The 23,416-nt window shown below is 34.2% G+C and overlaps 1 protein-coding gene across 1 annotated transcript; it reads right to left on the bottom strand.

Annotated features, from left to right (window-relative positions):
- Positions 1–1,721: 1,721 nt before the first annotated feature.
- Positions 1,722–20,243, bottom strand: LOC147071193 (uncharacterized). The gene is made up of 9 exons (XM_085948350.1): positions 20,144–20,243; positions 18,996–20,038; positions 15,509–15,647; positions 13,525–13,716; positions 13,266–13,337; positions 8,225–8,332; positions 5,128–5,366; positions 4,331–4,450; positions 1,722–2,114 (listed from the first exon to the last, which is right to left on the bottom strand). Exons 2-9 carry the CDS (start codon positions 19,997–19,999, stop codon positions 1,856–1,858), a joined length of 2,133 nt encoding a protein of 710 aa, XP_085804476.1. The 5' UTR covers positions 20,000–20,038; positions 20,144–20,243; the 3' UTR covers positions 1,722–1,855.
- Positions 20,244–23,416: the final 3,173 nt, after the last annotated feature.

The raw sequence follows: 23,416 nt of genomic DNA, 5'->3' as shown, positions 1-23,416 counted from the left end.
TAGTTAGAGTAAGATGCAATCTATATCGGGCTTACTCATAATTATTGCCAGGTAGTTTTCGAGACAAATATTAAGTGAGCTTATATCGAGTTACGTCCGCTGATATTAAAACAGTAAGTTTTAACACTGGCCGAGTCGCTGAAAATCGGGCGTCATTTTAAGAAGCATATGATTCATCCAGTAGTATATCAATGGTAGGTACCTACTTAGTTAGGATAAGTAAAACAAGAATAATTATAGTGTGGTGAGATTGATTTATTTTATTTGAATTATAAAATATAATAAAATATTCTACAGTGACTGAATTACATACCTACCTATTGCTTTCTATAAAGAAAATTGTAGCAAAGTGATTTATAGAAAATCTTTCTTTGGTATCTTTAAATAAGATTGCGCATTATTTACTAGTTACCTGGCTAACTTGGGTTATTGATAATAGGGTTACAATATTATAATATGTAGGAATATCTTTGTTTCCATAATTAATAATATATTATCAAGCAAGTAGGTATCAATCTAACAGTATAAGTTTTCCACTCAGTGACGGCGCTGCGTGCTAACATTTGGCATATCGTTCAGTATTTTTTTATACTGTGATGAGTGAACTTCCAAATTTGGACATTGGACAATTTATGTTGTTATATCTATACCTAATATTTTTTGCAACTGATTTTGTGAAATCAGTCACTTCTATTCTGATACTCTTCAATCATTCACTAGATTAGTAAAGTTATGTTATTTATGTCCATTAATTATTATAAAAGTTTAGGGGTGAAGATGTAGAGATGAAAGTCAGATCGGTGGTTGCTCCGATGTTTGGAGGAGCGAGTTTTTATTGCAGCGTAAGCAACTGGTACAAGAGTTATGTTACAAAAGTTGATACTGTTCCGAGGTCCAGTGGAAGAGATGCTGTGCGGAGTGATGCAGAGACTGAGATCTGACTGACACGAAGATAACTGATTGGATTAAGATTGAGACTGATACTAATACTACTGAAATGACTTAGACATCAACTGTGACTTGCTATTTATATACATGAATATTGTCATTGTTAATGCCATTGTTGATATAGTTTTCGATTGGGAAATCTGTTGGCTTCTGCATTATTGCAACTTCGAGGGTTTCGATGACCAAGCCCGAGGCAATCGAACCCCATCGAATAATGTCAAACGTGTAGAATATACTAACTGTTGATGCGACGATTGTGCATTCTTACATTGTCAAAATAATGCTGACAAGGCCTGAGGTCGCTGACCACTACAAAAGCAATATTATATTTATATTCTATATTATAATATACTAACTTATGTAAAAATTAATTCAGTTTACTCACAACTAGTCAGGATTTTATATTTTTGGAGATCCATATTATGTAATAAAACTACATACCTATATAATAATATTATTAATCAATCAATACTAATAGTGTTGGTAAAATATGATTTATTCTCTGACTGGTCTTTTCCGCTTTTACTGAAAACAGCAAGAGTAAAGTATGTATTTCATTATTGCTTTAATGGCGCTTAACAATCTTAATGTTTTTTAAAATATCTTATATTATGTAATATATTTTAAATAGTAACCTAGCTAAGATAATAAGTACTGTTTTATAATAATTAATATTGAGAAGAATATGAATACATAAATTGTTTTGAGTTTTAAAATATCTTAGTACATAAATACATTCACTAACATAAAAAAATAGATACTTACCTATTTATTAAATAATATATTTTTTTAATACTTTGTTCTGGCGTCAAGATTGAAATTAAGTAAATTGAAACATCCGCCACTTCATAAAACAATAATCATTTTATAAACCTACGTGAGTACTGCTATTACAGGCTGTGTCAGATCATACGGATCTTTCTCTAACTAACTTAGGTATGTGTTGGAAATTAAGTCCCGGAATAGCAGCTATTGAAAGCGGCGATCCTGGCGGAGATCCCGGTGGTGACAAGAAGAGTGGAGAAATGGAAACTCTTGGACTTCCGTTGATCAAGCCAGAGTTCAGTTCGTATAGAAGCCGGGCACTGCATAAAGGTGTGTCCACGCTTTCAAGGCTGTTCAAAGCCTTTGTGTCAACAACATATGATTTGGCAGTTGGGCTGTAGCTGTGTGTAAAATTTATAATTCATTAATTACGTGAATTTATTAAATATAAAAATAGTTGCATTACATCGTAATATGGTATGTATAGATAAATCTCATTCTACAATGCCACCACGGGTACGGAATAAGCCATTTGCAGTTATATTGGAAGCGTATACGCTTTATAACTTTGCAGTTTTTTTTTACAGTGATATGCCTCTTTGCCTGATTACCTCGCATAAAATTATATCAAATGATATTCACTTGTATTAATATAATATGTAGTAATAAATAAGTAAATAGATAATTATATGTAAAAAAAATATTTTTAGAATATTTTACATCATTTTCATCCTAAGACTAGTGCCGGAGTGCAAAGTTATGAAGTGGCATCTCTAATCTATGTGAGTCTAGGACAATTCAGCGCCGAAACAACTGGACGCCACGCAATCAAATGAAATTCAAAGATAAATAGACGTTCGTGAATTATATGTACTTTTAAAATATATATTTAATATTAGGTACTTATTATTTATTTTGATATTATTATTTAATACTAAGACATGGTGAGAATTTAAATATTTACACACGTAAATAATGATTTAATTGTGCATAATATGTTTAAGTTCCAACGTTAATAGAGTTCTTTTCTGGCATAATAATTCTCAATCCGCAATAATAAACATTATGTTAGAGCCAATGACATTAATATGGACGAAGCATCTAGAAAATAAAATGACACTCACTTTGTGTCGGGGTCTGCCGGATGGCGAAATTCATATTTTAATATCGGTATCCTACGCTCAAATGAACATTCTGCTTGCAAGCGGTCTGGCGACACCGCTGGGTCTACCCATACAAAATTTCTGACTGTCAGGCTTCGACTCCACCGTTATTATTGTGTTACAAAATGCCAATGTGCCTAGTTAAAAATTGTAAAAAAAATCTACTAAACACTCCAAGAAAGATGGGATATCACTTTTCATGTGTTAGTATTATTTATTATTTATAAAATGCCATTTTAAGATATTGATAAATGTTTATTCAATGCAATTGAATGACAGAAACCATTGGACAGTCGCCTGTGATGCGCTGGGCTCACTTGCGTCTAATCTCCGAGAAGTCGTAAGTAACCGAGAATCTGTTTCTAACGCAATGAGTCATGACACTAATACGCCATTACAATAAAGGTTATATTACTATAAATTCTCGAAGCTTGTAATGGAAACGGATACGTCATATGGTCACGTGACATCTACCTATACATCTGTGAATGACTTTCATGCACAATTTCTCGTGCGCGCCGGGTATGAAGTGAGTTGTCCATTTAATATGTCATTGGTTAGAGCAAAATGAATTAAAACTACTAAGCAGTAGATAGAAACTGATTAAAATTCCTCGACTACTTTCTGTATAAAATCGTTACAAACGTCTATTTATTTCTTCGACAGTGCGGCGCCCAATTATTCTGGCGTCCAATTGTCCCAGTCCCAATTTCTGCTAGCATTGAAAGGTGCATTGTAGTAAACAATACACATGCGAATTGCCCATGGTGCCACTTTATAATGATTTACATATTATAAAACTTATTAATTAGTGCAACAGTTTACTATTGTATTTAATAAGTTGACTATTTTAATGTCCAACTTATTGATATTTTTTGTCATGATTTTGATTTATGAGGTTTTAACTGTGATGCACTGTCATATCGCCAAATTGAAATTTTGATTTATAAAATGATAATAATAATTGTGAGCTATTATTTTTATTTCTTAAGGCGGAGGAGGGTAACATTAAAATATTTTCAGAAATAAAAAGAAAATACTTATAGAAAAATGTGCATTCTCTGGTCAAGTGAGGTTTATATTATTACAACCTACATATTTTATGAATATTTTTAATGTGATAAAGATAAAGCTTTTAGAGTCTGTGGAAATAAGAAGTTTTTGCTGCGGCATTAGCAATATACATTGGTCTATATCTCAGTAAACATGTATGATGGAATTTAAAACATATATTTATTGAATTTATTGTCCTACCTTTTATTGGGACCATCACTGAATTTAATATTAATTTAATATTTTTTGTCATTAATGTTAGATCTCTGTGAATTTTCCCATTGCAAGATGCTTTCAAACAATAAAAAATTATTGGCGAAAACACACACAGGCAGCATTTCTAGTTGTTACTTTCGGAATGTGATAATATGTACCTACCAAAAGTATTCTATATGGCTTACTTTAATACTCTTTTGAATCTATGCCCCCATAGGACATCATGTGGAAGATAAGATGTCCTGCTTTGTGTCGTATTGCCAGTTAGTCGACAGGCGCCAACTACTACGATAACAATCTCAAACCTACAAAATATAATATTTTTTTTAATAATTAATTTATTGTCAACTGTCTATAAATATAGGTACAATACAAGCATTAAATAAATTGAGGTGTTGGGGATTCAATGAATACAAGTGCACCAGTGACCACGTTGACTAAATTGACATCAAAGTATTATAAGTGATTCTCAATAATGATCTTAATTTTTGATTTAACCTTTTCTATGCCTCACGATATTATTATGACAGTATCTGACAGGCCACTGATTTTTAATGACATACGTTGAATGTAAAGCTAATCTCTTACTAAAATCTCTGTAATACTGATAATTTGTGGCTTAGTATTTCATAATTATTATTCAAACAGATGTCACTTTGTGTTTAATTTTTTAGATTATTTAAATCAACCGACAGTGGCTAGTAATTTGAAATAACTCGTACCATATAACTCGTGAAATTTGTATGTGCGGCCTGTCGATAAATGCCTCAGAGAGCGAAAGAACTCGCTGAAGGCATAGAACCGGTTAAGACTTGTCCCAATTTCTATTGGCCCGTGTTCCTAATTATAAATATTGGATTATGCATTCAAATGGTTCACTGTAAATAACAAACCTCGTGTTTGGTGTCGCTATATTTGAAACGGTTAATAATTCCATTTTAGCTTAGACTCTTAGCTATTTGTAAACTAAAAGAAAGTATACCTTGTATCCAGCAGATCCTTGGCAGACATGTTAAATAATGGGCTATCCTTATCTATGACATGCTGTAGAGTAACAGGCCAAAGTATCATGACTCCCGGAGTCATGTTTAAAGGATAGTTCTCTAGACCAGACGGAGTGTGTTTGATCAGCCAGCCCGACACGCGGGTTGACATGACGTGCCTTTGCTTGTTGTCCCAGACTCTCACTACCAAGCAAAGATGACCATCTCTGAGACAAACCTGTCAAAAATTATCATGAAAATAATAAAATAAAATATCGGTATAATTATTTGATTTTATGGTTGTTACTTGTTTAAACTTATTGAGCTGACTTAAAATTATTTTTATCTTTACTATAGATCAATAAAAATTATGTTTTCTATTTAGGAAAACATATTTCAGCATACTGATACACCCCTATTACAGGCGGGCTTCTCCCGGTGTAAAATAATCATTTAGTAGTCATAAGTCGAAACGTAACCTTGACCTCTAGAAACGGCTTCATAAAAACATCTAATCTGATTCCTTGCTCAACTACGTAATTTTATTTTTTTTATTCATGAGTAAAGGCCTTCGTCCGGTGCGTGAAAATCACTTACTGGGAGGTGTAATTAAGATAGATTTTAAAGTATAAATGATGATGGATGAAAGAGATAATTTTATGATTAAATATAAGTACTTATTCATATATAATAAATTTTGCCGCGCTTGCCGGCAACGTTCAAATTTCCACGCGCCTGCGCCGGGGTGGTCCTCGTGATTCGTCAAATCAAAAACATCACGCGATAAAATTTGGTCAATCACGAGAGTCCTTTTTGTTGGACGGCGTGGGTACGCGAAGTTTGAAAAAGAAAAAGAAAGTAGTGAGCGTCTGGTTTTCAAATCGTACGGACCTGACGACTACAACTGTAAAAATCCCAAATATAATTTGTAAAACTAAAAATTAAGAAAATATAAGAAGACCACGTTACGAGCACGAAAGGCCGTGTTTTATTTACACTCCAATCGTTTAACTCTCTTTTTTTGTGAATCTGGGGTTCGATGGCCACCTGAGCTAGCCGCCGGAACCCCGGGTATCTCAATACCTATTAGCCTATTGTTATTACTGAAGAATATTGTTACAAATAATACTAGTAATTTCAGATTTATGAGCAGTTACTAAATTATTGGTCATCTAGTGAACTCAAAAAAAATGCTGCCATAAATGGCGTTGAAGAATATTTCTTGGCTTCGACATTGAAAGCGTAACACAAAGTGTAATTTAATAAACAAAATAATAATATGAGACTGTCAAACCAGGTTTGGGTGGTGGCGTGACATTATACAGCAGTGGCAGGGTGTGGAGGTAGGCTGTTAAGATTCAATATAAAAAGTGCACACTAAACTATGTCAGTCATACTAATCTGTTTTCATTTAACTAAGAATAGAAGTATTTGCAGATGGTGTTGGTTAGTTATTAAAATTCAATTATACACGGCCTAACCAAACCACATTGTATTGTGTATGCGATGGGCGATCCGACAAAAATAATGCACACTTTTTCAGTCATACTTATGTGTTTTCGTTGAATTAAGAATACAATACATTACAGATGGTGCTGGTAAGTTTTTTAAAATTCATTATTGATAAAAAATATTCTTCTGTCTATAAAATATCTATGGTTTAATGGCATAATTTGAGATGTATTATAGATAAACAAACATTTTTTGACTATAGCTTGGATTAAGCAGGGTTTATTGAATTTTAAAAACTAATAAAACACTATCTATACATTGTAATCTTAGTTCAATGAAAACAAATACATTTGACTACCAAAGTGTGGTCAGGACTATTCATGTCAGATCTTAACAGCCATACCTACATCCTTCGCCACTGTTATACAGAGCCAGATTTACAGACTAAATAGGCTATAGCAAAGGCCCCCAATTGGTAAATGTCGCAGAGCATGACAAATAAGCCTCGTAAACACAAAATCAAAGACATACAATTTAAGGGATGAATCAAATAATATAAAAATTGAGGAAATCTAGTGTTGCATTTCAGTTCTTATTTTTATAACTTGAACATGAGTAATAGAAATAAGGATTAACCTAATATATTATATTAAAGTAAAAGTATATAGAAATATTTTGAAAGTTGCGTTTTAATAAGCTGGATTTTTTGGGGCTCTCACTATGGACCCAACAGAACAGATAAATAAATAGAAATGTAAAAGCCATCGCCGTGGACCAATATTTTGAAGCAGGGTATTTTATGGCGGTCAGGCCATAAAACCCAAATATAACAAAGCGTGCCGACGGCAGTCAATATTGGATGCACATTACATTTACGCACCTACCAAACTTTATTGCGTATTATTATCATACAGACGTAACTATTGAAAATAGCGTATTCTGTATTCCATATTATGTGTTTAAATTTATCCCATATTTTTCCACACCCGAGATCTGTTGCCTGGTATACCACACCCAGTAGGGTAAGCCATTTCTCATCATTTTTTTGTTCCCTGATGGACCCCTTCAATCAGTGTAAATCCGGCCTTGACTTTATGAGACCTTGTGTGACCTTATTTGATCCATGTGTCATTGACAAGCTATCATCATATAGACATGTTTCTCTCTCTCTCTATCGGTGGCGAAGGGTGGCGGTAGGCTGTGGAGATTCAATATAAATAGTACACACTAAACTTTGTCAGTCATATTTGTTTTCATTGAACTAATGATGCAAATTACAAATATGGTATTCGCTAGTTTTTAAAATAATTTAATTAAACCTTGCCTACATACTTATTTCATAGTATGACTGACAAAGTTTAGTTTGCACTATTCATGTATCATCTCAGCAGTCTACCTCTACCCGTCACCACTGACATATATGTATATTAAAGAGCTAGGTACCTACTTTCATATTTTTATTAATATTCTATATTATATTAGATGAAACAAATTGTATTTTTTAAGATTTCATCTTGTTGATATCATATCTGGTGTTTTTTTAATTGATATATTATAAAAAGGGTGTTAAAATTGAATAAATAAATAAGTTTAAAAAATTCTCTTAATGCTTATTTTAATTTAAAACAATAATTATTCATTTACCACAGCATTTTTGCTAAATCCAACCCCTTTCAAATGTTTCGCTGGTCGCATTATTTTTGTGTAAACAATTCCCACCATTGCTCCAAGAAGTAGATATCCAGCAACAACCTTAAATAATAAAATATATCATTTGTGTTAATTAATTAATTGAATTAGTGATTATTTGGCAGAACTCCATTTTAATGGTTTTAAAACAAGGCTTGATTGTAAATCTTCCGATAATCGAGCTAACAGCTATTTCTGGTTATGAACTCATCTTCAATTATCTTGTCTTAGAGCGGAATGCAGAAACATGTGTCATAACTAAAATTTCCTTAGCAGAAAACACTATGCAGAAACACTGTCCTTAGTTAAGATCACGTTCGTTTTTTCTATTGAAAATAATACCATATTTAAAAATTCTCGTTAGGTAAATTAGGTAAATTATTTTATAATTGTTAAACGATGACAAAAATATGACAACTGCATTTTATAAATGCAATAACTATAAATACATATTAATATTTAATTATAATACTCTTATGTTTCCGTTATAAATCATTATACGTGATTCCACAGGCACCACAAGATTTTTTTTTAACATGGTAACACTAGCATCAAGTGTCATTCTTCATCTGGTATTTTGTATTTCTGCGGGCTGGCGTATAAAAATAAAATAATATTCTGCAAGTACATGCCAAACGAATTAACACTATCAATATCTATATTGAGATACATTGTTAAATGAATTTGAGTGTATGGACTATGTTATAGACATGCGAATTTATTTTGACAGCAGCTGTCAGTGGTAAATGGTAATACAGAAGGGGGCGTGTTCATAACAAAAGTAATCTATGGTTAAGGATTCCTTAACTCTATACTCAGGATTGTCTATAGTAAAGTCATGCTTTTCGGCGACTTATCCTTAGGAACGAAATCTTAGATTGTGCATTCCGCTCGTGATGAAATCGAGTCATGACCAAAAAAATGTAAAAACTGTTTCAACCCACCTCGGTCTCCCCTAATCCAAATGAGGTATGGACAACCTTTTTAATTTCAGGTATCAGAAATTGTAACTACCATAATAATTATGACTGGTTTTGATAATGCCGTAATCATATTTATTGGTGACATAAAGCTCTATGTCAGGGGAGGGCAAACTGCGGCCCGCGGGCCGCATGTGGCCCGCCGAGTGTTTTTTTGCGGCCCGCCACCATTAATTGTACTTCTGATTACGAATAACTTTTTTATAATTTTTTTAAAAAATATTGACAATAGATTAAAATTTGAAGAATTTTTTGTTTCGTAAATGTATTATCTCAGTACGTCTTCCTTGCGTCTCGTCTCATACTATGTAACCACTATTTTCTACGTTGAACATCGTGACACATTTAAATACTTTTAATTCCGCATTGCAAGGAAAAAAAATATATGCCCATGATATGGTAAAAAGTTTGAATGGATTTCAATTAAAACTCAAGTTATTCCTTCGACAAATATCGAAGAACAACATGGACCACTTTCCAACTTTGAAGTTGCTGAATATACCAGAATATAAATTTGAAGAATATGGTAAAATTATTAAAGCTCTGAATGACGATTTTTCACAAAGATTTGGTGACTTCCGAAAAATTGAGACAAGCTTAGCAATAGTACGCGATCCATTTTCAATAGATATTGATAGTGTACCGATAGAGCTACACCTTGAGATTATTGATCTGCAGTGTGAAACTGATTTAAGAGAATTGCATCGTCGTGAAGAAATCTTCAAATTTTACAATGCCCTTAATTCAGACAAATTCGACCAACTTAAAGATTATGCAAGAAAAATTTTCGTTATTTTTGGAGCAACCTATATATGTGAACAAACATTTTCTGTCAGGGGGTTCATCCTCAATAAAAATTCTTTACGATCAAATATCTCCGATGCCCATTTACAAGCGGTTTTGAGAATATCAACTACAAAATTAACACCTGAATTTAAAAAAATGTTCAAAAATGTACAACAGTTTCATTCTTCTCATTATTTTTTTTGTAATGTTTATTTTTCGTGATAATAAATAGTGTATATCTAAAAATGGTATTTTACTTGCGGCCCGCCGCTCATTTTGAATTCTTGAATTTGGCCCTCCATCCAAAAAGTTTGCCCTCCCCTGCTCTATGTCATACTTATATCCGATTACAAGATATAGTTGAGTAAAGTGTGTTTTATTTAATGAATTTCATAGTAACATAATCTCTATTTGCGTTTATCTCATAACTGTGTTATTGCGGATAGGCCCCTGTGATCCTAAACCCCCGAATGAACAATTATGTATAAATTTAAAAACGCATGTATAGACAGTTACCTACCTATATTATTTATATTGCCTACTTTATGAATATATACATTAATAATTCTTTCTTTGTACAAGAAAACAGGCTGATGGCAAAATCTGACCCACAAGAGACGGATTGCCAATGACTGCTATAGAAATCGAAATATACCTGATCCTCTTTTTGCTCGGCCTTTTCTTGCACGGCTTAAAAAAAGTACTGATTATTTTTTATTTACACTGATTTTTTTGTTTTAACACGGTTTAAGAAAACTAAAAAGAATAAAAATACGTATGTATGTACAAATGTATCAAAAAATTGCATTGCAATGGACCGCAAGCCACTGATGCCGCCCAGACATACATACGTACATACATGGCACCACTAGTTAGTCACTTCGGGTTAGGGTTCGATACGAGAGACGCGGCGCGTGCTTCGGCGTCAGCTCCATTAAATATTTCCAGCGATGAGAGTGATTTTTCGCCAGCGAAAAACAGCAGTAAACGGGCACGTTTATTATCAAGTAGCGACACCGAATGAATATATTTATCTATGCTAAATTTAATTTAAATCGAAAACTATGTATTTTATGTAAGTATACATATTTTTATGTATAAATAATAAATAAATTCGATTTATTTTTGAGTTCAAGAATTTCGTATTTTGGAACCCATCTACCATTTTTGTATGGGCACCTTATCTTTTTTTACACGGGTTTGTTTTGCGCGGCAGTCTTTGGTACGTATCCCCCGTGCAAAAAGAGGATCGGGTGTAATAACAAAATAATTATTCCAATAATTTTAAATAAAAACTACATACCTACATAATATTATAAAAAGATGACCAACAATTTTATTGTTATCAAAAATTCATTAAAAAATAATACACAGATTGAAAAATTGAGAACCGCTGCTACCTAACACGTAGGTACAAACATATTATTATGTTTTTTAGTTTGCTATTTTTATGTTAGTATGGAAGCTATTATGTGATTAGGCTGAATCTATCTTTTTTTGCCTTTTTTATTCATTACGTTTTTTTACAATACATAATTACGAATACATTATAAATGCCTGACATTCTTGCAGTGGCGTGCGTAATGGAGAGTCAGGGAGTGCACGCTCCACCTAGCTGGCGTATTCATTCGCGTCCTTTTGCCGAAACCATAAATATAATTTAAAAAATATATATTTTTGAAAGTTAACGCCGAAGTAATCTGTGAATTACACTATACAAGTGCATTAATAATTTGCAATTTGGTTTCCAGGATATTCGTCAAGGGAAAATAAATAATGTTGTTTTAGTTGTTCGATAGAAATATTAAATTCTTAACGTACTCTATGATGTAGAATTCACTATGAACTATGATGGTTTTCTAACTTTAGGAAAATGGCTGAAACATTATCACTCAATTCATTGTATTTAAAAAAATGTGCATAAGAGTAAAAACAATACATATTACGTTTAAAAATAATTCAACCTTTTCTGATGTATCACATATTGAGTCTTTAACAAATACTTAGGTAAAAAATACAACTGAATTCAATCTTCCTACAATAACTCGAGTCGAAAGAGAATAGTGCGTTTGAACTTTTGATTTAAAAAAAAAACACATCTCAATATGCAGATGCCAATGAATTGTTATGAAAAAGTCTTAGCCGAAACATGACTAGAACTAAAATACAATAATTATGCTGTAGGTAATAATATTCTGTATGTGTACGTAGATTATTATTACCATATACCTACCTATCTATAATTCTATAACATAATACACATATTGTCATTGTAGTATATATTGTAAAATAAAATAAGGCATTAGTTAGGTGGTACCTATTTATCAGTGACGAGTGATGGAGGTAGGCTGTTAAGATGCGACATAAATAGTACACACTAAACATTGTCAGTCATACATATTTGTTTTCATTGAATTGAGAATACAATTTGCTGATGGTACTGGTTAATTTTTAAAATTCAATTGAACCCTGGCTAAACCAAACCATAATAGTTTAGGTATGCTATGGGCGATCCGACAAAATTAGTACACACTTTTTCGGTCATATTTTTTATTTGTTTATTAGAGATCGTGTTGGTTATTTTTTTAAATTCATTCTTATACCAAACCATAATCGATAACAAATATTCTTTTATCTATAAAATATTTTTTTACTATTATCTACTATAGCTTGGATTAAAGGGGTTAGTTGAATTTTAAAAACTAACAAACACTATGAAAACAAAATACGTTTGACTGACAAGAGAGTGTGCACTACTATTTATGTCGGATCTTAACAGCATACCTTCACACTTCACCACTGCTATCTATCAAGCACCTACCTATGATTTTAATATCAATTCGGTGCTTATGGGTAAAAAGTTCTTGAGTACCTTGAGAATTTAAAACTTTTTCACAAAACCAGTGCCCTGAATGTATGCATGTTATAAAATTAATTAATATCTTCAGTGTTTATGACATTAAGTTGATAATAAAACTAATAAAGTAAAATATTCTGTAAATACCTATACCTACATTTATTTATTTATATTCACACCTGTTTCATCATCTCACTTCAGCGCGATAGTATACCCACATTTCCACCCGATCCAGTGGTGAACGAGGTCGTCCATTCGTCTAGCTAGATCATTCTGCTTCCTTCAACACGTGTTTCCGCCGGTCTTAATCATTTCGTCGTTATAAATGTTTTTACCTAATTACATTTAGGTATGTACCTACTCATGTACGTACCTCCATAACCAAGATGAAAATAACCTCTGGGCATGCTTCAGTTGGAGATTTTTCACCATAGCCAATGGAAACCTAAAATTATAAATTTTAAACATATTTTTAACCCATGAAAAAGAATATTAATTTATTATCTTTGATTGTAGATGCTTATAATTATGGTTATATGGATTACGTCATACATAGTTGATGATATATTCATCATCACTGCTAGAATGCAGTTTGAAAAAAAATATGAAGTTCAAAAAATATATTATTTTACCTGTGTTTCCACTGCAAATGTAAATATCCCAGTAAAAGTTCGTCCTTCCGTAATGCAAGGGATCTCTGGAGGTTTACTCGACATGTCTCCGTTAGCGTATGAAGCCACGTAAAACATAAGTCCAAATCCAAGCCATATTATAAAATGACAAACGCTAAGGAGAAAAATAAGCCATCTCCATTGTCCATCTACCTAAAAATTACGGAGATACAATTAATATAGTCGTGTATTAATACATTTTAAATTGACTATTACATGAGACCAGGGCTCGAAATGGACCGGAACGCACCGGAGCGCCGTTCCGATTAATAAAATCTCGTAGGAAAATAATTTGACCGTCTGAGCTAGATCGGCCATAAAACAAAAACACTTATTTTTATAAATACTCATAAATTTATTAAACTATGTTAATATTTTCGTAAAATCATCGAGCGCTCCGGTTCGTAAAATTTTCCATTTCGAGCGCTGCATGAGACCCAGGGTAATTGATATGTTTGATCACCCCCCTACTCCCCCATGTGAAATCTCGGCAGTATATTTAATCGCTATTGGCTCATTATTTATCGTAAAAAGATTTAAATCCTTTTCAGGATGTATATGAAGGAAAGACATTCTTCTAGAATTGCGGACACGACGAAACATAGACTATAGATACATATAGACGCCATCCGTTGCATTGCTAAATGAAGCTACGTGCCGTGCGTTTGGTTTGTGGGCGAGCGAACGCATTCGCCTACAAATGTTCGAGACCATAGACCATTTCGCTAGTGCTCGCCCAAAGTGCTCGCACTAGACGCTCAGAATTAAAATATAATTTTCTATTTTTTTACGTTACATAGTATTTATAAGCGGTCAAAATGCAACCAATTAGGTAAAGATATCCATAATTTAGGTTATTTTAAAGAAACACTAGGTCACTGATATTAAAATAAATAATAATATACAAATAATTTGTCACGAACATATATCAACTTACCTATGAAACGTAATACCATCTTCTTGCTTATCAGTACGGCTACCATATTTAATACAACACGCAGAACCACCTTTCCTATTTAATTAACTAAACATATTTACCACTGACTTTATGTTTAACACAAAAAATAGCAAATTTAGCAACACGAACTCGCAGATTATCGACGCTGCGTGAAGCGATACAGCACGATTTGCCGGCGATAGTTTTGGAAACTAACTAAAAAATAGGTAGACCTTTTATCTTATTATATTTTATATTAGCAGAGATTATAAGGGTGCCGAATACTTTCTCACTCGCACTCATGCATCGTTTTTGTTCAGGCCTCGCGACGAAATCACTTTGGGACGGTGTTAGTATCATTATTGCAAGTAACGATACCAACACCCTAAATGAGTCGCATGCACTGCCACTAGAATCTGACACAATTCTACACGAAATGATTTTTCTCCTGCTTCTACATTCTACACCAGGGGTAGTCAACCTGGCCCTACCGCCCACTAGTGGGCGTTCCAGCTTTCATGGTGGGCGGTAGGGGTTTTAAAAAGATTTTGCTTATGTGTATGCAAAGTATAAATAATAAAAAGATAGATTTAACTACAGTAAGTTGTTTTATAAAGATTTATTCTGCCAAACTTGGCGAAAGTCTGATATAAAGTATTTGGTAAGTACCTAATTATTATTATAATATGCTTTAATTTTCTGTAACTCTGCTTTATAAGTCTTATAAAGTAAAGTTACTCCCCTACTTTATAAATCACCATTACTGTGGAACCGGTGGGCTGTTAGAAAATTTTACTACTAACAGATATACAAAATGTGGGCGGTAGGTATAAAAAGGTTGTCTACCCCTGGTCTGCACTCACAGGCATGTCAAAAAATTGGACCCACCACCTATTAGTCAAAATACATGATGACTATTTTAATGATGACTAATTATTTATGACATTAAAAATAAGTACAAATAATATACAATGTCCGTATTATTATAGTAACAATTTTAATATTTACCAATGTCGTAACTATGTCTTTCATATATTTTCCAGCTCTTCTCGGGAGATGAAGCCGAAGCGGTGTATTTGCATCTCCATTTCTAAAGATTACTCTCCTCCATTTCTGAGCTCTGAATCCTTGATTCTGTGGATACTTTCTATAAGATAATAATCGATGACAATGATAATTAATAATGGCGTAGATAACAGATGTGTGAATGATAACATATTTGATAATCACCGGCAGTTGCTAGGTGTATTTGTGTCGCGAATTATTTTACCGTGTAGTCAAAAATAATCATCGATTTAAAATGAAATTCCCAACTGAATTAATTGGACTAAAGTTTAAAGAAAGATATAATTCATTAGTCATTTGGGATACATTATGGTCATGGGATACAGCTTGTAATTTCTCAACATTTTCGATTCTCGGGTCGGTTTACCTTGTCTCTCAAATATTTTCGCAACCCATCATGTACAAAAACTTCGTAAGGCTGCGAACACACGTGTAAGCAACTATCGAAAAAGAGTCTGTCCGAACGCAAACGGCGTTTGCGGCAACGCACCGGTTCGAATGCGTTTTCTCTTCGCTCTGCTGTGTGTTTGCACCCTAATTCGTGTCACGTGTATATAATGCCGGAGGATATGAGACCTTCTTGAATAGACTGACAGAAGGGGTTCATAAGAAACCTACACTATTTGCCAACAAAATTCAAAATTTTAAGTACAAGCGCAAGGAAGCTAGGCTCCGTCATAAGATGATGCCCTCTGACTCTCCAAATCCTGATGATCCACCCCCTCCTCACCCAATTACAGTTACCTCTTCCACAGCGGATGCGACCGGCAGTACTCTGACCCCGCCGGATCCCTTCCAGGGTCTAGCGATAGAGGTAAAAGAATGTTTGGAATCCCTAAGAGTTAAAGTAGGTAGCTTTAGAATGTACATCAGAATGAGACTCGGGCTCAAAGCCCAGGTGACGCCGAAATGTCCCGTTTTCAGAAAGATAACAACCCACGGAAGCAATTAGAAATATTTGAATGGGCGAATTTAACCAAAATACCTACGTGGGAAGAAATTCAAAGTGTAATGGATGTAGGTTTTGATTGAAAAGGGATTAATCAATTGTAAACAAGATACAGAAGTATTTAATGAATATCCAATTATCTACACTTACTTTCTAACTACATTACACTGCAAGTGACAGAATGGAACACTGGGAGTGTTTCAACCGAAAGTCGTTTGGTGGAATTGTTCAAACACTTTCACACCAATAATTTGAATCATACGAACTTTCGTATACTTACTAAAACTTATTGAATACAATATGTCTGCCAGGCACTAATGCACCGGTAGAAAGGGTCCTTTCTCTTACGAATAAGTTGTGGACGAGCGAAAAAACACAGTTGCAAGTTGCAGTTCATCAATGTTACCAAGAATTTCATTGTTATTTGAAATCAAAACCAAATAGGTATATGAACCAAAATAAAAACTATGAAGAAATATGCGTATTCTTGTAGTAGATATCCCGTTTTGAGGAAAAAAATAAATTACCTAGCACGTTAATCATACCTATTGGTATTTTAATACTTTCGTTGTTTTATTTTTTGATTTTGAAATGCTTGTCAGACTATAGCATTGGTAGTCGTCATAATATTATTCTGTGGTGTGTCGCGATTATAAAAGGTTTAGAAGTTCTGATATAATGCATCAACATTTTAAAATCTCATCAAATCAGATGTAGGTACTTTATAACATAGTATGTTTGTATAGTACCCAATGTCTCATTTGCAATTGAAAACGCTTTGATAATACATGTGCTATAATAATTAATTATTGTGTAGGTAAGTACCTACTTGTACGCAAATAAATTTAGATATGTAGGTACAATGTGTATCTACTATCTATTAACGAAATTAATAATGTTTTTTCGCTGCTAAAATACTGAAATATACCTAATTAGACCATTGGAGGAATGCTGTTCACAATATTGAGTGTATAAAAAAACGGTGTTACTATCAACCTTCCCAAAATGTTGTTAACTAGCCTATAAATCCGAATATCGGTAGCAATGATATAATATGCATAATTCGATAATTGAGTTAGTACGTTGTGTTCACAATGGGCTACACCAGTGATTCTCACGTGAAATTTAACTGTGACCGCACAATTGACACTGACAGTTCTCTGGAAACGTCTGGTGGCCGCACCAAATTTCACTTTTGTTGTGATTGAAATAATTAAAACTAAATTTTATTTTCTAAAAAAACGGACCAATTTAATAATAAAAGACATTTGAACATTTTAGTACCTACATATATATTTATTTAAAAATCATGCAAATGGAAATTCCTCAATACTCCTTTTTTAAAATGCGAGCCGCCTAGCAGCGTCTAAGTTTACAGCTGTCGACTGACTTCGATATTTTTTTATGAAGTGCATCACACTGAATGATCTTTCACAGTATACAGTAGTAGGAAAAATCGACAATATTAATAAAGCAATTATAGCCAATTCTTTGAATTGACTTTGTTTTCAGAAACGAACTATTTCACACGTCATGATCTCATATTATCTCGTTATATACAGATCTCGTATTCAACCAATTTCGAAATTTTATAAATAAATTTTTGAAATATTATTCTGTAATGCGCTGGTGGCCGCAGCAAAATCCTCTGGTGGCCGCACATGAGAACCACTGGGCTACACCTACCAATCAAATATTTAATTCTGTTCATGATTTTACATAGACAGGAACAAGTCCAAAACATGTACAAATTTCGGAGGTCGTTATAGACTAAATTGTCACTTCGTTTCCTTTTACATAAGTCCATCCAATTATTATATTATCATGTCAATGGTTATTCAACTGATAGATGCAACACGACCTTATTAGGAACCTACTGTATAATATTGTTAAGACTTTGGTTTATAAATTGGCACCATGCTGCAGGGCCTCCCAAAGAAAATGTGAAGCCCAAGGGGAAGTCAAGCCTTCAAAACAATATAAGTAGGTAGGCATGACCCCCACATCCTGAAGCGGGCCCCCAGGCCACGATGTTTGGCGGGACCACAACCTATTGCAAGGGTTAGGGCAGTGAAATGTTCTACAGTAGTGTTTACCAAATAATGGTATTCTGCGGAACTTCAGGGTTTTGTGTAAAATAATAGATATTCCGTGTATTTTTAGCGATTATTAGTATTTTTAAAGAAATCCGCCTGAATTACATATCGGCATCATTTATTATGAAGCACGGATCGCGACTCCCTTTTGTGATGATAGTCAAGTAATATATATAATTAAGTATATCGGATAAATAGTCATTTTTATTAGTCAGGAACCACACTAAAAGTAATTATAAAATAAAAATCCTCTCTTCAAATAGCGCCTTTTTCACTGAGCAAAATTGACGTGTGTTTATCTCACTTAACTGGTCGACCTGCCTCGCCGGGCCCATCGGTACGTCACTGGGTATGTATACCAACATAATAATATAATTATAATTACCTTTTGCTTTTTCTCACGCTGTTTCGTCCAGTGTATTGAATAGGAAAAACGTCTTTTTCATCGCTCGTTGTATTATTCTGAAACGAAGACGTATTCGTGTTCGTATTGTCTGCAATTTCTTGGTCCACTTCAATCAAATCATAGCGAGTCCGGTCGTTTGCAAACATATTATTTGCTTCGCTGAAAATGCCATTTTCAAACTGAGATTCGTTCACAAAATTATTACTGAACCGTTCAATGCTGTTCGACGCAACGTATTCATCATTATCTGCGATGTTTTCAACAACTTCTGAATAATCATTATTCGCATAATCATCCATTTTCTCTAGTTCCGTAGCATGGAAAAGTCTCCCATTCGAATCCAAATAGACATCCCGTCTAAATTGTATATTATCATCATCCATTACTTCGCTTGAAGCGGAACTTCCGTCAATATCTTTTATTGAACTCATTTCAAAATTATCCTTTTTCTCTGCTTGATTTTTAACCAACGAGTTTTCTGATTTTTCAATATTTTCCACAACCGGACTTGAATCAATATCGTGTAATTTTTTTGGTGAGTTCAAATCTTCACTTAAAGTATCATTTACAAATGAAATATTGATAGTTTCATCTATCGTTAATTGAGATGAAATACTGTCTTGAATAAATTCAGAATTTTCATCAATACATTCTCTATTGCAACATTCTTCAGGTATCGCAATTTCTGGTTTGCATTCGTTTATGACGTGTATAGTTTCAATATTATAACATTCATTATTTAAACTCACTTCATCACAGACACTTATTTGACTATTATTTTCGAGAAATACTTCATCGTCACTGTCACAAGTACTTGTTAAATTTACTTCACTGTCATTTTCAAGAAATACCTCATCCACACTATCACTATCATTGGAGCCATGCACTGTTTCGTTGCGCGTTACGTTGATAGAATTTTGATTCAAGAAATGTTCAAATGCTCCGTTTTCCATGGCCTCCACATAGCTTCTCTTTCTAGACATCTTCTAAATATTTAAATAATACGTGCACGTGATTTGAATCTAAAAAAACCAAAACAAACAATAAAATTATTACTGCTGTAACTTTTTATAGCGTGGAGTATCTAGAGAAACAACTCGTCTTAAAAATAGTAATAAAATTATTACAATCCATCAAAATATGTCGCCGACGTTTTTATCGCGAATGTGTATTCTGTGTTTATCTTATCTTTTTCGCTGTTAAGACATAGGTACTCCATTTATGACTTTGTCAACGGCACGACTTTGAAATGAAACTGATAAAATATATGGGCGCATTTTACTGCAAAATGATAAACACCCACGTCAATCACTCTAAAACACAGCGTCTCTCCAACTGTGAAGCATTATAGGTCCCACAATAAATGCTAAGGCTATAAACGTTTGTTGTCTAAACAATAAACATACTACGTTCTCTTTTTCAACTTGCGCTGTTTAATTTTTTGCAAAGATTAAATGAGTCCAATTGACATATAATTTTAAAAAAAAATGATTTGAAGCAGTCCCGTCACTGCATACAACTGAAGACACACAATAATATGTTTGTTCATGAAAAAATATAAACATTCTATTTTAAAGATTGTATTAAGTCCCATGGTCATAGCCCCCACATCCTGAAGCGGGCTCCTAGGCCAGAATCTTTGGCGGGCCCCCTACTTATCTCTAAGGCTTAAGTCTGTGTGACACTTTTTCTAGATCGCTAGATCTTCGCTAATTTTAGATGTGTGCTATCTCACGTATTTGGTCGACCAGTGGGTCTATTCTATACTTATCGAACACTAAATTGATAAATAGTATCAAACTTAGGGTAGGTTTGTATCAAAATATTAGCACTTATTGTAAGAATTACACGAAGCTGGTTTTTATTGTTGCAATAAGTGCGATATTTTAACAGCACCTATCTTGCTGCTGTTAAAATATCGCACTTATTGCAACAATAAAAACCAGTTTTGTGTAATTGTTACAATAAGTGCTAATATTTTGATACAAACCTACCCTTAGTTTGATAATATTTATCACTTTAGCGGTCGATAAGCATAGAATAGACCCACTGGTACTCCGATCCCCCAGGCTATATCCCTGCCGACCCTGCCAGTCCCCCTTTTTGGGGCCATGCCCATGGCAATTGTGTATAAAATGTCGTTATTGTGTTCATATCAATCGTGTGTAATTTGAATGTTGTGGCTTGATTTGTCCCTCTTCAAACACTAATATCGTTAATAAACATAAATAAATAATATCAATATTTTCCATGGGGTACCTAGTAATATAGTAAGATCATTTCAGAATGAAATACACATTGATGAAAACGGTGATGTATAAAAAATCACAATTACATAATATAACTTGGTCACTCACTGTATTATGGTTACTGTATTATTCAGCAATGGATAAAAAGGAAATATTATATCGTCATTGTTCTGGCAGAAGACACTAATTCGAAAAAATGACATATTGAGTTAGTTATACCAAAATGTTCCTTATTTCAAACTTTACCGTCTGGAAACCTTCTTAATAAATAAATGGTCTTTATTTTAAAGTCATCCTTTTTACGATTACTTAATAAACTCACATGATAGACCATTTCAAACATTTTAACAACTTCATAGTCAAATTACTCAAAACTAGTATTCTCCAGTTAGTGTGTTCTGCCAGAACAGAGACGATATTATGCCTACTGGTGTAACTCATTCACTATCACTATAGTCTGCAAAATTTTAAAGGTGACACTCCAATTTGCATCTGCATTGATTATAAAATACTGTGTTGTAATGGAATAGTAATTATTAATTGCAGTAAGTCAGCAATAGCTGTTGAATTAGCGTGGCGATCTGTCCGTACATGCACATGTCCGCTTGATTAATTGTGGATTCGAGACAATGAGGCTTGAAAATATGGTGCTATTATTTAAGATTATGCAAGACGGTTGGGTAAGGATACCCAACCAAGGATACCCAACCAACCAAAAAACCATTACATTTACAAAACTGCGGGACTAATGCGGTAAAAATTAAATAAGTCTACTTAATTCACCCCAGCAATGGGGAGGGCATAGGTCATGCGGTCACGCCATTTCCCTCGATTTACCGCCATGTCCCGCGCCCCCCGCCAACCTGTGTGAAACCTGCCGTATATCGTTTTTGTAGCACCGCTGTATGGTAATGGAGGGTCAGCCATGGTGACGGGATACTTGAGATTATGTCACAAGAGTACGGAGTGTCGCACTCTCTGGCAGCATCCGGAACACATGAAGCGTCTCTTCGTGACTACCTACTTCCGCTCACGAACTCGAGTGTCGGTAACGCGGTTGTACCAATGTACCTAAGGCCCCCACATCTTGAAGCGGGCCCCCAGGCTAGAATCTTTGGCGGCCCCCCTACCTATCGCTAAGGATAAAGGGATTGTGATGCTCTACAGTAGCGTTTTCGCGTGTACGCGGTAAAATTAATGTGTATATTTAGTGTTTTTTTGTATAGTTTAATACATCCATTTGAATTATGGAGTTGTTGAGTATTGGATACACAATTAAAAAGAGTATCGTACATCCACATAATCTTTAATAATAATATTATTGTAGGAAGATAGCGCCGCAGGCGACTTTTTTACTAGTGTAGCAAAGTTGTAATGTGTGTTTAGCTAACTCATCTGGTCGACTCGCCTCGCCGGGCCCTTCCTAAGCCCGGGCCCCCAGGCTAGGGCCCTATCAGTCCCCCCCTTGTGGGGGCCATGACCTACCCCTAATATTCGACGAAAAATCGATTCTCAAAGCTCAAACATCGGCATAAACTAGAATATAAGGAATTAGATATATTGATAACAGTTTTAATGATATGTTAATAAAGGGCGTAATACTTAGGTAGGTACCAATCTAAAGTTTGAGAAACTCTGCGCACGCATTCCGGATATTCCATTATTTTCGTGTTTCCTCTTGTTTGAATCAAAATTAATATTGTTTCTCCACGGCAAAATTGAGTAGGTCCCTACACAAAAAGACGTGTATCATCATTTATCACCATTATCGGGAGGGAGTACGTAAACCGGGGGGGTCCTGACTTTTTCATGTACCACAATCCAAAGTGTTGGCTGGCTCCATCACGTCAGCGAATATTGGCCTGCCTCTTCTTCGCCTTATTCCATTGCTCGATATTTCTCTGTTTTCCGGTTTACAGCGTTTTCGCGATCTTGCCTAGAGCTAAACATAGTATCATCTCCTCCAGGGAAAGAAATAATGGGAACTGAAATACCTAACGGGTAAGGAGTAGCAGGTAACAGATCTCGAGTAAGGAATAATTCGGGATAAACTTAAACACGTCGAATACTGACAACCGCTCTCAGTTTATGCATTGACGTTTATTTAATACTTTGGACGCTGAAGCCGCACCTGGCGCGTAATGACCAGGC

This window comes from Rhyacophila brunnea, unplaced genomic scaffold (genome assembly GCF_057557595.1).
Source record: "Rhyacophila brunnea isolate RB1 unplaced genomic scaffold, BYU_Rbru_1.0 scaffold_20, whole genome shotgun sequence".
Lineage (NCBI taxonomy): Eukaryota > Metazoa > Arthropoda > Insecta > Trichoptera > Rhyacophilidae > Rhyacophila > Rhyacophila brunnea.
This window is presented reverse-complemented; position numbering and strand designations above follow the sequence as displayed.

What these genes read in the sequence shown, in the direction of transcription:
- LOC147071193 (XM_085948350.1), bottom strand. Translation starts at nt 19,999, where the DNA reads ATGTCTAGAAAGAGAAGCTATGTGGAGGCCATGGAAAACGGAGCATTT. An exon ending in CATTTGCAGTGGAAACACAG is followed by an intron (nt 13,338 to 13,524) that starts GTAAAATAATAT and finishes TTATAATTTTAG; the next exon opens with GTTTCCATTGGCTATGGTGA. An exon ending in TTTTCATCTTGGTTATGGAG is followed by an intron (nt 8,333 to 13,265) that starts GTACGTACATGA and finishes TTATTATTTAAG; the next exon opens with GTTGTTGCTGGATATCTACT.